This window comes from Sus scrofa, chromosome 12 (genome assembly GCF_000003025.6).
Source record: "Sus scrofa isolate TJ Tabasco breed Duroc chromosome 12, Sscrofa11.1, whole genome shotgun sequence".
Classification (NCBI taxonomy): Eukaryota; Metazoa; Chordata; class Mammalia; order Artiodactyla; family Suidae; genus Sus; species Sus scrofa.
Window position 1 is genome coordinate 51,589,644 of NC_010454.4, and position 12,006 is coordinate 51,601,649.

At 44.8% G+C, this 12,006-nt stretch overlaps 1 protein-coding gene across 3 annotated transcripts in view; it reads left to right on the plus strand.

Moving 5' to 3' along the window:
- NUP88 (nucleoporin 88) overlaps nucleotides 1–12,006 on the plus strand; it is a 40,641-nt gene that overhangs the window by 27,189 nt on the left and 1,446 nt on the right. For 2 of the 3 annotated variants that reach the window (XM_021067743.1, XM_021067744.1), the window contains exons 9-16: nucleotides 5,347–5,437; nucleotides 8,653–8,754; nucleotides 10,091–10,249; nucleotides 10,517–10,642; nucleotides 10,746–10,811; nucleotides 10,924–11,004; nucleotides 11,255–11,381; nucleotides 11,544–11,662. In XM_021067743.1, the coding sequence (XP_020923402.1) occupies nucleotides 5,347–5,437; nucleotides 8,653–8,754; nucleotides 10,091–10,249; nucleotides 10,517–10,642; nucleotides 10,746–10,811; nucleotides 10,924–11,004; nucleotides 11,255–11,381; nucleotides 11,544–11,662 (871 nt within the window). Of the gene's footprint in view, nucleotides 1–5,346; nucleotides 5,438–8,652; nucleotides 8,755–10,090; nucleotides 10,250–10,516; nucleotides 10,643–10,745; nucleotides 10,812–10,923; nucleotides 11,051–11,254; nucleotides 11,382–11,543; nucleotides 11,663–12,006 lie in introns of those variants that run through there. The other variant, XR_002337334.1, reaches the window with a different exon arrangement.

Sequence of the window (12,006 nt, forward strand, 5' to 3'; positions counted from 1 at the left end):
GCAGTGGGGGGACAGAGTTGAGCCTTTCTCACCTCTATCACTCTGACCTTCTTCTCTGCTTGCTTCTTTCACTTTTAAGGAACTTTGTGATAACCAGGGTAATCTCCTTATTTCAAAGACATCTGATAGGCAATTTTAATTCCATGTAGAATCTTTTTTCCCCTTTGCCATGTAACCTAACTAGTCACAGATCCTGGGGATCAGAACACAGACTCTTTAGGGAATGTCCATTGTTCTGCCTGCTCCATTCCACCGGGGCCCCTAAAGATTCACATCTGACCTTCACTGACCCTATAGCAACACAAAGTTCATTATCTCATATAAAGGTCCTGGGCTTAAAAGTCCCCAATCTCATCACCTAGATCACTTAAATCAATTACAGTTAGACTCTAAGTATAATCTACTCTGGGGCACAGTTCTTCTCTGTGGGCCTATAAAGCTAGAAAATAGTTGTCTGCTCACAGAACAGTGTGGGGCAGGCACAGTATCAGTTATAATAAGATGCCCTAATTCAAAGGGGGAGAAAGTGGTAAGAGAAGAGGAAGCACAGGTCCAAGAACTTTTACAAATCCAAATTCCATTATGTTTCAAGGCCTGAGGATAATCCTCTGGGCCTTCAGCTCTGCCCTCTGAGGAATCTTTCATTTTACAGGAAAGGTAGTATTTGTTGGTAGTTGTTTTATTAGCCTGTTTCCTGCCTGTAGAATTTTGAGGGTGGAATTGCCTTCCCTCATCCTCACTCTGACCATTTCAGTGCCAGCCAGTAGTGTTTCTGTGGGTGTAAAATTCTCAAGACCTTTCGGGGTCTCCTGTGTCTGTCACAGGAGTCATTATAGTGCAGGCTGTCCACACATCTTTGCTAGATAATCTCGTCTCCAGTTTTGGCTTCAGCTATGACTGAAGAATCTAAGCCATACTCTTATTAATCTCTTCAAAGAGCCTTTCCTGTGGCTGAATATTCTGACCCTTTGATCTTTCTGAGGTATTAGCAAAAGATAAAATAGCCACACTAGCAGCTTTTTCTCTAACACTGTTTCCTGTAGGTGAATCTCTTAATTTTAGTTCCTTTTTGCCATCCAGACAGGCAGAGGATTTCCTAGAGCATCAAGTCCTGTTCCTTTTTAACAGTTCTGAAATCAGATCACATCTTCAACACTTTGTTAGAAATATCTTCAGCTAAATGTCCAGTTTGATTTTTTACAGTTCTGCCTTCCACACTTTCCCTGTAGATCTGGACAAAAGGATGTGTGCTCTTGCCACATTATAGTGGAGTTCTAGACAGGGCAATTAGCCAAGAAAATGAAACAAAAGTTATTTACATTTGAAAGAAAGAAGTAAAACTATTTTTTCCAAGTTTAAATATTTTATTCATTTGCTGAACTGGACACCAGCCTTGCAATTATTAGACTAGACTGGAACTTTGACAAAACATTACCTAAGACTGAGTATAAAAGCTATGGACCTACTAAAGTTTTATCTCTAACAGTGAGAAATTATATTTCTTTTTTCAGTCATTCTTTTTCCTTTTTTTCTGATTTTCTTTTTTTTTTCAAACTCATGAATTTTATTATACGTACAGTTGTACAACTATCATCACAACCCAGTTTTACAGCATTTCCATCCCAAACCCCCAGCTCACATCCCTCCCCACCGCAACCTGTCTCCTTTGGTAACCATAAGTTTTTCAAAGTCTGTGAGTCAGCTTCTCTTCTGCAAAGAAGTTCATTGAGTTCATTGTATCCTTTTTTTATTTTATTTTATTTATTTTATTTTTTTGGTGTTTTTGCCATTTTCTTGGGCTGCTTCTTCTGCGGCATATGGAGGTTCCCAGGCTAGGGGTCTAATCGGAGCTGTAGCCACCGGCCTACGCCACAGCCACAGCAACAACACGGGATCCGAGCCACGTCTGCAACCTACACCACAGCTCATGGCAACGCTGAATCCTTAACCCACTGAGCAAGGCTAGGGATCGAACTGCAACCTCATGGTTCCTAGTCAGATTTGTTAACCACTGAGCCACGGGAACTCCATTGTGTCCTTTTTTTAGATTCCACATATAAGTGATAGCCTGTGAGTTTGTGTCTCATTGTCTGACTTCACTTAGCATGATGATTTCTATGTTTTCCTCTAAGAGTTTTATAGTATCCATTCTTCTATTTAGGTCTTTAATCCATTTGGAGTTTATTTTTGTGTATAGTGTTAGGGAGTGTTCTAATCTCATTCTTTTGTTGCCTAGCTGTCCAATTTTTCCCAGGTCCACTTATTGAAGGGACTGTTTTTTCTCCATTGTATATTTTTGCCTCCTTTGTCATAGATTAGTTGACCATAGGTGTGTGGGTTTAATTCTGGGCTTTCTATCCTGTTCCACGGATCTATATTTCTTTTTTGTGCCAGTGTCATACTGTTTTGATGACTGTAGCTTTGTAGTCTGAAGTCAGGGAGCCTGATTCCTCCAGCTCCATTTTTCTTCTTCAGAATGTCTTTGGCTGTTCTAGGTCTTTTTGCTTCCAAACAAACTTTAAAATACTTTGTTCTAATTCTGTGAAAAACGTCCTTGGTAATTTGATAGGGATTGCATTGAATCTGTAGATTGCCTTTGGGTAGTATAGTCGTTTTGATAATACTGATTCTTCCAATCCAAGAGCATGGTGTGTCTTAATCCATCTGTGTCGTCTTTGATTTCTTTCAAAACCATATTCTCTGATGACATGATCTCCTACATAGTTAGTCATAGGGACCCATTGGAAAACTATTTAAGCTGGTAAATGAGTTCAGAGAGGTTGCAGGATATGAGATCAGTAAACAAGTATCAGGCCTAATGAAATTAACAAAGCCAGTGTTTGTGTGAACAAACAACACACTTGTTCCAGAGTGTTCCAAACACACTCTGGAAACTAGAAAGCCTTCTTGAAAGAAAGAAGACCCTAAATAAATGAAAAACTTCCCAGGTGCATGAATCTGAAAACTTAATGTTGTTAGATGGCAGCAGTCCCCCAGTTGACATATAAATTTGGTACAATCCCTATCAGAATTCCAGCTGCTTTGCAGAAATTGGCAAGCTGATCCTAAAATTCATATGGAATTGCAAGTGACCTAGAACAGCCAAAACAATCTTGTAAAGCAGGATCAAAGTTGGAGGACCCACATTTCCCAATTTCAAAACTTAGGAAGATCCAGTAATCAAGACATACCAAGTTTATATTGACATAAGGATACGCATACAGGTAAATGAATAGAATTGAGGGTCCAGAAATATGCCTTTACGTTTTCAGTAAGTTGGGTTAAAGAGGGTGCAGAACAATTAGAGAAAAGAATAGTCTTCAACAAATGGTGCTGGGACAAGTGTACATCCACATGCAAAAGAATGAAATTGGACCATTACCTCACACCATACACAAAAATGAACTCAAAATGGGTCAGACTTAAATATAAGAACTAAAACTTTAGAAGCTTAGAGGGAAACACTATCACGAAAGTGAAAAGACAACCCACAGAATGGAAGTAAATATTTGCAAATCACATGTATCTCACAATGGACTTGTATCTAGAATATGTAAAGAATTCTTAGAACTCAATAAAAAGATAAGCCAATTTTTAAAACAGATTTTTAACAGATACTGGCCCATTAAATTATATACAAATAGCCAAGAAGCACATAAAAACATGCTTAGCCATAGAAATGAGATGCCCCAAAGCCACAAGATCGCCCTTCACACCCACTAAAATAACTAAAATAAAAAAGACAGTTCTTGTGGCTCAGGGGATTAAGGACATGGCGTTGTCACTGCTATGGCTGGGGTCACTGCTGAGGCTCGGGTTTGATCCCTGGCCCTGGAACTTTTGCATGTCTTAGTCATGGCCAAAAAGAAATAAAAAGAAAAGAAAAAAAAAGGCAGTTACAGGTGTTGACAAGGGTGTGGAAAAATAAGGACCCCCTCACACTGCTTATGGAAACGAGAAATGGTGTGGCCGCTTTGGGAAAACAGTCTGGCAGTTCCTCAGTTGACTAAACATAGAGTTACTGTTTGCTCTAGGGCTCCTCCAGAGTGTATACCCAGAGAAATAAACACAAATGGTTATACTTGGATTACACTTAATACACATGAACGCTCATAGCAGCAGCATTCACAATAGCCAAATAGCCAGGCGTCCATCAGCTAATGAGTAATTAAATAAAATGTGGTCCCTCCAGGCAATGGACTCTGACTCAGCAAGAGAAAGGAGGGACTGAGAGCTGCCCCAACGTGGATGAACCCTGAGAACGTTATGTGAAGTGAAAGCAGCCAGTCACAGACAACTAACCACATGTTCTGTGATTCCGTCTATATAAAATGTCCAGAATGGGCAAGTCCACAGAAACAAAGTGGATTAGTGGTTGTTGCTTAGGGATGGGGTGATTGGCAGAAACTAGGAGGTGATTGCTAGTGGGTATGGGGTTTCTTTGTGGCTAATGAAAACACTCTAAATTTTTCATGGTGAGGGTTTTAGAGTTCTTTTAGTAATATACTAAATATTCTAAAACCCCATTGTATTGTACAATATAAATGGGTGAGTTGTGTGGCATCGTGAATTACATTTCAAAAAGCTATCATAAAAACAGAATGGGTAGGAGTTCCCTTTGTGGCTCAGTGGTTAACGAATCCGACTAGGAATGATGAAGTTGCGGGTTCCATCCCTGGCCTCGCTCAGTAGGTTAAGGATCCCATGTTGCCATGTGCTGTGGTGCAGGTCACAGACACGGCTCGGATCCTGTGTGCTGTGGCGTAGGCTGGTGGCTACAGCTCCGATTAGACCCCTAGCCTAGGAACCTCTGCCGCGGGTGCGGCCCTAGAAAAGAGAAAAAGAAAAAAGAAAGAAAAGAAAAAAAGAATGAGTGGCTCAGCGGAAACGAATGTGACTAGTATCCATGAAGATTCAGGTTCAATTCCTGGCCTTGCTGATCTGGTGTTGCTGCGAGCTGCGTTGTAGGTCGTAGGGGCAGTTTGGATCCCATGTGGCCGTGGCCAGCAGCTGTAGCTCCGATGGGACCCCTAGCCTGGGAACTTCCATTTGCTGCAAAAAATAATGGAATTGTTGTGGGCGAAGAAGAGACCCGAGGGATTGATTTGTGGATGGTTCTCCTCAGTGACACATTTCTGCATTTATAAACTTGCCCAAGGATGATCCACTTTCCTTCTTTAAGTTGAAATCTAGACCCCTGTGGCAAGAGGATTTCTATGTCAGAGGCATAGCCTTAAGAAGCAATGGTCCGAGACAAGAACTTAATTGCATTTAGCTCATACTGTCAGCGTTTTAATTTGGAGACTTTTGTTTGTCAGTTAACTTCTATGATGTGCTCTCTGGCAGATGAAGAAGATAAGGACAGCTTGCAGGAACTAGCTACCGAACAGAAGTGCTTTGTAGAGCATATCCTCTGTACGAAGCCATTGCCATGCAGGTAAGGACCTTCTCTCCCTTCCAGACACAGATCACAGGTATTTGTTTCAGCAATTTGGGTGCCCCCCGCCTGTGTATAGGGCACATTCGCATGCAGATGTGGTGCTTGACCCCTAAGAGTGGGTTCATCAGAAGCTCTCCGTGCTCAAGGCCACTCCACAGCCACTGTCCCATCTGGGAGATTGTTCCTGTCAGAGCCCCAGTCTTTACTTGGCTCTTTTTTTTTTTTTTTTTTAAATGGCAGCAGCCACAGCATATGGAGGGTCCCAGGTCAGGGGTCGAATGCTGTAGCTGTGGCAATGCCCAGATCCTTTATAACCCACTACAGCACAGCAGGAACTCTACTTGGCTAACTCGGATCCTTCTTTTTTTTTTTTTCCTTTTTCTTTTACGGCCGCATCCATGACAGTTGGAGGTTCCCAGGCTAGTGGTCTAATCGGAGCTGTAGCTGCCAACCTGCGCCAGAGCCACAGCAACACCAAGTCTGAGCTGCATCTGTGACCTACACCACAGCTCACGGCAATACCAGATCCTTAACCCACTGAGCGAGGCCAGGGATCGAACCCACAACCTCATGGTTCCTAGTCGGATTCATTTCTGCTGCGCCACAAAGGGAACTCCTGATCCTTCTTTCTGATCTTTACTTAAGGTCAGTTCATAGAGGGTTTCCTTGGTTCCCCAGAATCTCTTATTCTCTTATTATTTTCTTTTCTTCATAGCACATACTTAAATTAATGTTGGTGTTCGGTGTCTGTCACCACTACTAGAATACATGTGTTTCACGAGGGCAGAGACCATGGCTGTCTCTTGGCTGCTTTGCATGTCTGTATACTCAGTGTCCAGCAGGGTGCTTACGAGTCACTCGGTAAATATTTGATGAATAAGATAAAGGGAAGTATCTAGACTGATTCTCAGGTTTCTACCTGGGATGACAGTAGATGTGGTGCCTTTCAGAAAAATGGGTCAGAGGAGGAAGAGACATGTTAAAGGGGGCACCTGGAAGCTTCTGTTCCAAAGCACTTCCACGTGGAGAAGCCCAGGAGGTAGCTGGACATGTGGGTCCGAGCTGGGAGTGGTCTGGGCTAGGACAGCCGGGATGTGGCAGTTGTCAGCACTGCAGCCAGGACTCTGCTGGAGGCTCCCCGGGAAAGGCCTGAGTGAGCAGAGGTGACCTGAGCAGAGAGTGGAGGATGAGGAGCCCAGCCCAGAAGGAAACTTGAGTCAAGGCTGCCAGAGAACCTGAGGAATCTGCGGGGGAGATGCCAGGGAGGGCCTTTCAAAGAGGAGGCAGCGGGCAGCAGCAGAGCAGCGCAGAGCAGTAGAGTCCGGATCCGGCACACAGGGTTCACTGAGAACCAGGGGGGAGCGGTTTTAGGGGAGAGGATAGCCTGGGTTGAAGATGAATGGGGAAGAAGGCAATAAAATCTCATTTAGATCTATTTCAAAGACAGATGCACAGCATTGCTTAGGAGTGAATACGTGTATAGATGGGAAAGCTATAAAATGGAGCGAGAATGTATCATAAACACTACAATTGTCATTATTTCTCTGGCAAGTGGGAGCTTTTCTTCTTTCTTGTCTTTTCTAAGGCTGCACCCACGGCATATAGAGGTTCCCAGGCTAGGGGTCTAATTGGAGCTGTAGCGGGGGGCCTACACCACAGCCACAGCAGTGCGGGATCCGGACGGTGTATGCGACCTACACCACAGTTCATGGCAATGTTGGATCCTTAACCCACTGAGTGAGGCCAGAGGATCGAACCTGCAACCTCATTGTTCCAGTCATGATTCATTAACCACTGAGCCACGAGGGGAACTCCTGGAAGCTTTGATCAGGGGGGTCACAAGCGAGATCTTAGGTCCCCGCACTGTTCTCATTCTCCACCTGGACAGTGGTGACAGGATGTGTATGGGAACCCCCCTGTAGGTAGATCTCACACCAAAAATATAAAAAATGTAACCTCCTGGGAGTTCCCAATGTGGCCCAGCAGTAATGAACCCAGCTAGTATCAATGAGGATATGGGTTCTATCCCCGGGTTAAGGATCCTGCGTTGCTATGGCTGTGGGGTAAGCCGGCAGCTTACAGGTCTGATTCAGCCCCTAGCCTGAGAGCCTCCATATGCCATGGGTGCGGCCCTAAAAAGCCAAAAAAAAAAAAAAAAAAACCACCCTCCCCTCTGTAAATAAAAGTGAATGAGAGACGTGGAGGGACCGTGCTGCAGGCTACTGTTGACAGACTGCTGGTTCTAAAGGGAAGGGAGAAGGACTAGGTCGGGGAGAGCTTGAAATGTCTGGTAGGGAGGCTTTGGGATGGAAGAGATGCGGGCTTGTTTATAAGCCCAGGGAAACTAGACAGTGGCGGGATCTCTTGGAGGAGGTGAGAGAGGGCATCGTCCTGGGGCAGAAAGGAGCTTGCGGGGAGGCGCGGGTGGGTGGGCTGGCCGGCCGGAAAGAGTTCTTGTCTGGGGCCCTCGGTTTTCAGTCTCTTCAGTGACCTGAGAACCAAGACGAGGAGGAGCAAGCTGTGCAGTAAGTCCTGTGACGTAGGGGTTGGCTCTGTTGAATTTCCTTTTTCTCATTTATTTTTCATCTTTGGCTTTGTTAAAATTTTTTTTTTAATGATTTATTTATTTATTTTGTCTTTTTGCCGATTCTTGGGCTGCTCCCTCGGCATATGGAGTTTCCCAGGCTAGGGGTTGAATTGGAGCTATAGCTGCCAGCCTACGCCAGAGCCACAGCAACGCTGGATCTGAGCGGCGTCTGCAACCTACACCACAGCTCACGGCAATGCCAGAACCTTGACCCACTGAGCAAGGGCAGGGATCGAACCTGCAACCTCATGGTTCCTAGTTGGATTTGTTAACCACTGCGCCACGACGGGAACTCCTCTGTTAAATTTTGAATGTGAGAAAGACACTAACGTCCCCTCGCCAGTTTCTGAGCCCTCAGTCTGGGTCGGGTGCTTGGCTCAGTGTACAGTGGCTTCATCATGTCCCTGTAACTGCTGAGGTGACAGCGAGCACCGTGAAGCTGTGGGTCCTTGGTGACACAAGTCACGTGACAGCTTTTTTCAGGTTTCCAAGTCAATGCCGTGAGGTGGCTGCACTCATCTTGTTTCCGAGGCAACAGTGAGCCTAGGCCTGAGGCCACAGCTTTGCTGTTGGAGCCACTGCTTTCACTACTTCCTGGTTTAACTGTGCCTGTGTGTTCTTCCAGGGAGCCAGCTCCGATTCGAGGATTCTGGATTGTTCCCGACATTCTGGGGCCGACGATGATCTGCATCACCAGTAACTACGAGTGCCTCACAAGGCCCCTGCTGTATGTCCCCCTTGTAACACTTGTTGACTCTGCCCAGTTTGGGCCGGGAAGATGCCCTCCGCAACTGACCTAAAGATACATGGTTCACACTGGCTTCTGATTGGAGGGTTGGAAGGGTGGTTATTTCTGTTGCTCCTGCCACCTCTGGAAGGGTTTATTTTAGGCCGAATTTCCAGCATCTCCTCTGGGAAGCCGAGAGTCAAGGCCTTTACTTCCAAGTGCAGAAAGAATACTAAAATTGAATACTGAACTCCGTTATCAATGAGTTAGAGTTAATTATTTCAAAATTTAACTATGTGCCAGGCTCAGAAGTAAGCCTGCATTGCCTCCTGTAATCAGAGCAACCCTTGTAAGGACAGCACTTGTCACCCTCATTTTGTAGAAGAGGCAACAGGCGAGAGGGAGGTGCCGAGGCCCCAGGTAACACGTGGACCTGGGCTGCAAATACAGGGCTTCCGACGTGAGAGTCCGTACTCTGACTCTCCGCTTCTCCATCTCTGCCAGCCTCTTGGGGCTGTCATAGACTGTGTTAACTCTGGAAGAAGGTGGAATAAACCGAACCCATAGGCCTTGTTCCTCTTGAGGAACCGTATTAAGCTATAAGACCATTTTTCAGCAGTCCTGGAAGGTCATCCTCTGGGTTTTATAAATGAAGAAATAGGAGTCTAACAAACCCCTGGAGTACTTACTGGAACACTCCCGCCGCTGTGTCTCGGTGTCAGCTGAAAGCATGTGCTTCTAGATATTAACATTGTTCCAAATTCTGGCATTAATTCACCCTCCTTAAAATTTCCAAACTCTTTGAAAAGTGACAAGTTATACAATTTGGAAAGGAAAATAATTATCAATTCTGTGCTATTTATGCTACAAGAAACTCAAAACCAGCAAGACTAAATGAAAGTATTAAAATCACTACAAAAAACTGCCTTTTGCCTCAACATGGTTTTTTAAAACTTCTCCTAACTCTTATAAAATAAGACCTAGTCATCCTAGGATACTTGAGGATAAAAACATAAATCCCAAAGGGGGGGAAAAACGTTTAAATATTCGTTATCTAGAAGTCATGTTTCTGCCAACTCCCTGAAATACAATTTGTCTATAAAGTAATGTTGCTGTTTTAACAAACTCCCAGATTTGAATTATTGCCCAGTCACCGACTTAGCATTCTGTTGAAGTTTGCAGTCTTTGATTCAAGCTTTCTGAAATTGCCAGTGAGTTTATTTGTAACACTTTGTAGTTTCTTATAGTCTCAGAATTCTGGATAAATGTAACTTATGCTCTTCTCTAATGCTGACAGCAAGTAACTCCATGGTAATAAACTTTATTTATTTTGCAGAAGCACAGTCCATTCAGCGTCTCCTCCCCTGCTTTGTACCCGAGATGATGTGGAGGTTGCAGAGTCTCCCCTCCGCATTCTGGCTGAAACCCCGGATTCTTTTGAAAAACATATTAGAAGCATTTTGCAACGTAGTGTTGCAAATCCAGCATTTCTGAAGTACGGGATTTGGGGCATTTAGGTGTTTAAAACTGGCTCCCTTCTGTTTTCATATACTGTTCATCCTCTCTGTCCTCAGCTTTTTCATTTCGTATACTTTTTACTGTGTTGAAGTTGGGAGAAAGGGCGTATGTAATTAGGAAGGGAGACTAGAGGTGTGGAGGCGCTGGAGAAGGATAATCAGGACAGGTTAAAAAGTGGCAATGTCTGAGTTTTCAGTTGTTTGACTCAGCTAAGGAAATGATGGTAGGATTTTTTTTTTAAAAGATCGTCTGAGAAAGATACGGCTCCTCCTCCTGAAGAATGTCTTCAGCTCATCAGCAGAGCCACCCAGGTGTTCAGGGAACAGTACATTCTTAAGCAGGACCTGGCGAAGGAGGAGATTCAGCGGAGGTAGGACGGCCTTTGTTCACTCACCGGTCAGGCTCTGGCTGGTGACTGACGCTGTATCACGGCCAAGACCGGCTTCTGATTAAATTGCCTTTTGTTCTTCAAGGGTCAAACTGTTATGTGACCAAAAAAGGAAACAACTCGAAGATCTCAGTTATTGTCGAGAGGAGAGGTACGTGCCAGAGCTCGGGGTGGGGAACAGCTGAGTCAGACTGGAACCGTATCTTGCTCTGAGATACAGAACCAGCTTAGTTGGCGTCACCATCCATTTTTTATGCCACTAGGAAAAGTCTACGGGAAATGGCTGAGCGCTTAGCTGACAAATACGAGGAAGCCAAAGAGAAACAAGAAGATATCATGAACAGGTCAGTGGGCTTGCCACGCTGAGTTCCCGAGCAGGCACCACGAGTGGTAAGTGCTCGGGTCCTGAGAGCGTGCGGTCCTCCCTCTGAAGTATCCTTGCGGGGGGTGGCGCGGTGGTGCTTCCCCCACACCCGTCCTATGGGGGCCTCCTTCAGAGACACCACGGTCCCGAATGAGGAGCTTTGGTCAGCATCATGTTCCTGCTAAGGAGCCACGATCTGAAGCCGAGATGTTTGCTCACCTTTTCTAAAGGATGAAGAAAGTACTTCACAGTTTTCACTCTCAGCTCCCAGTTCTCTCTGACAGTGAGAGAGACATGAAGAAAGAATTACAGCTGATACCTGATCAACTTCGGCATTTGGGCAATGCCATCCGACAGGTAGGGATGGACCCAAGGTGGCTACCTTTGGCACTTTTTAAATTGAAGTGTTCCTTTTACAGAAAACAATTTTATAAAATGTAAAAAGAATAGGCTCAAGTAGATACTATGAACATGTATGGCAAACCCTAGCTAAAGTATCTGTTCTCTTTAATACTTAAGGTTACCATGAAAAAAGACTATCAACAACGAAAGATGGAAAAGGTACTAAGTCCTCAAAAGCCCACCATCACTCTCAGTGCCTACCAGCGGAAGTGCATCCAGTCCATCCTAAAGGAGGAGTAAGTAGCACTACCGGCCAGCTGTCACTGCCGGGTACTTTTTCCCTTGCGACCTGCCAGAATCAGCCTTTCTTTTTGCCCAGTTCAGATCACTTGATATGTGCATGTCAAGTAAGTACGGGGACGGGAAGCATAAGATGGATAAGGACTTAGGAGAGGATGGTGGAAGGGTCAGAAAGGATGTCTGTCTTGTAGTAGAATTTGGGTGTGTGGTCCAGGCGTTCCCCAGTGAATGGGCTCCAAACTGCTTCTAGCAGCTGCACGACCGTACTTGCTGCTGCTGGCCTTCCGTGAATTACGTCCCTACCCGTCGGAAACCTTAAGCCAGTCATTTTAGCAGAGCA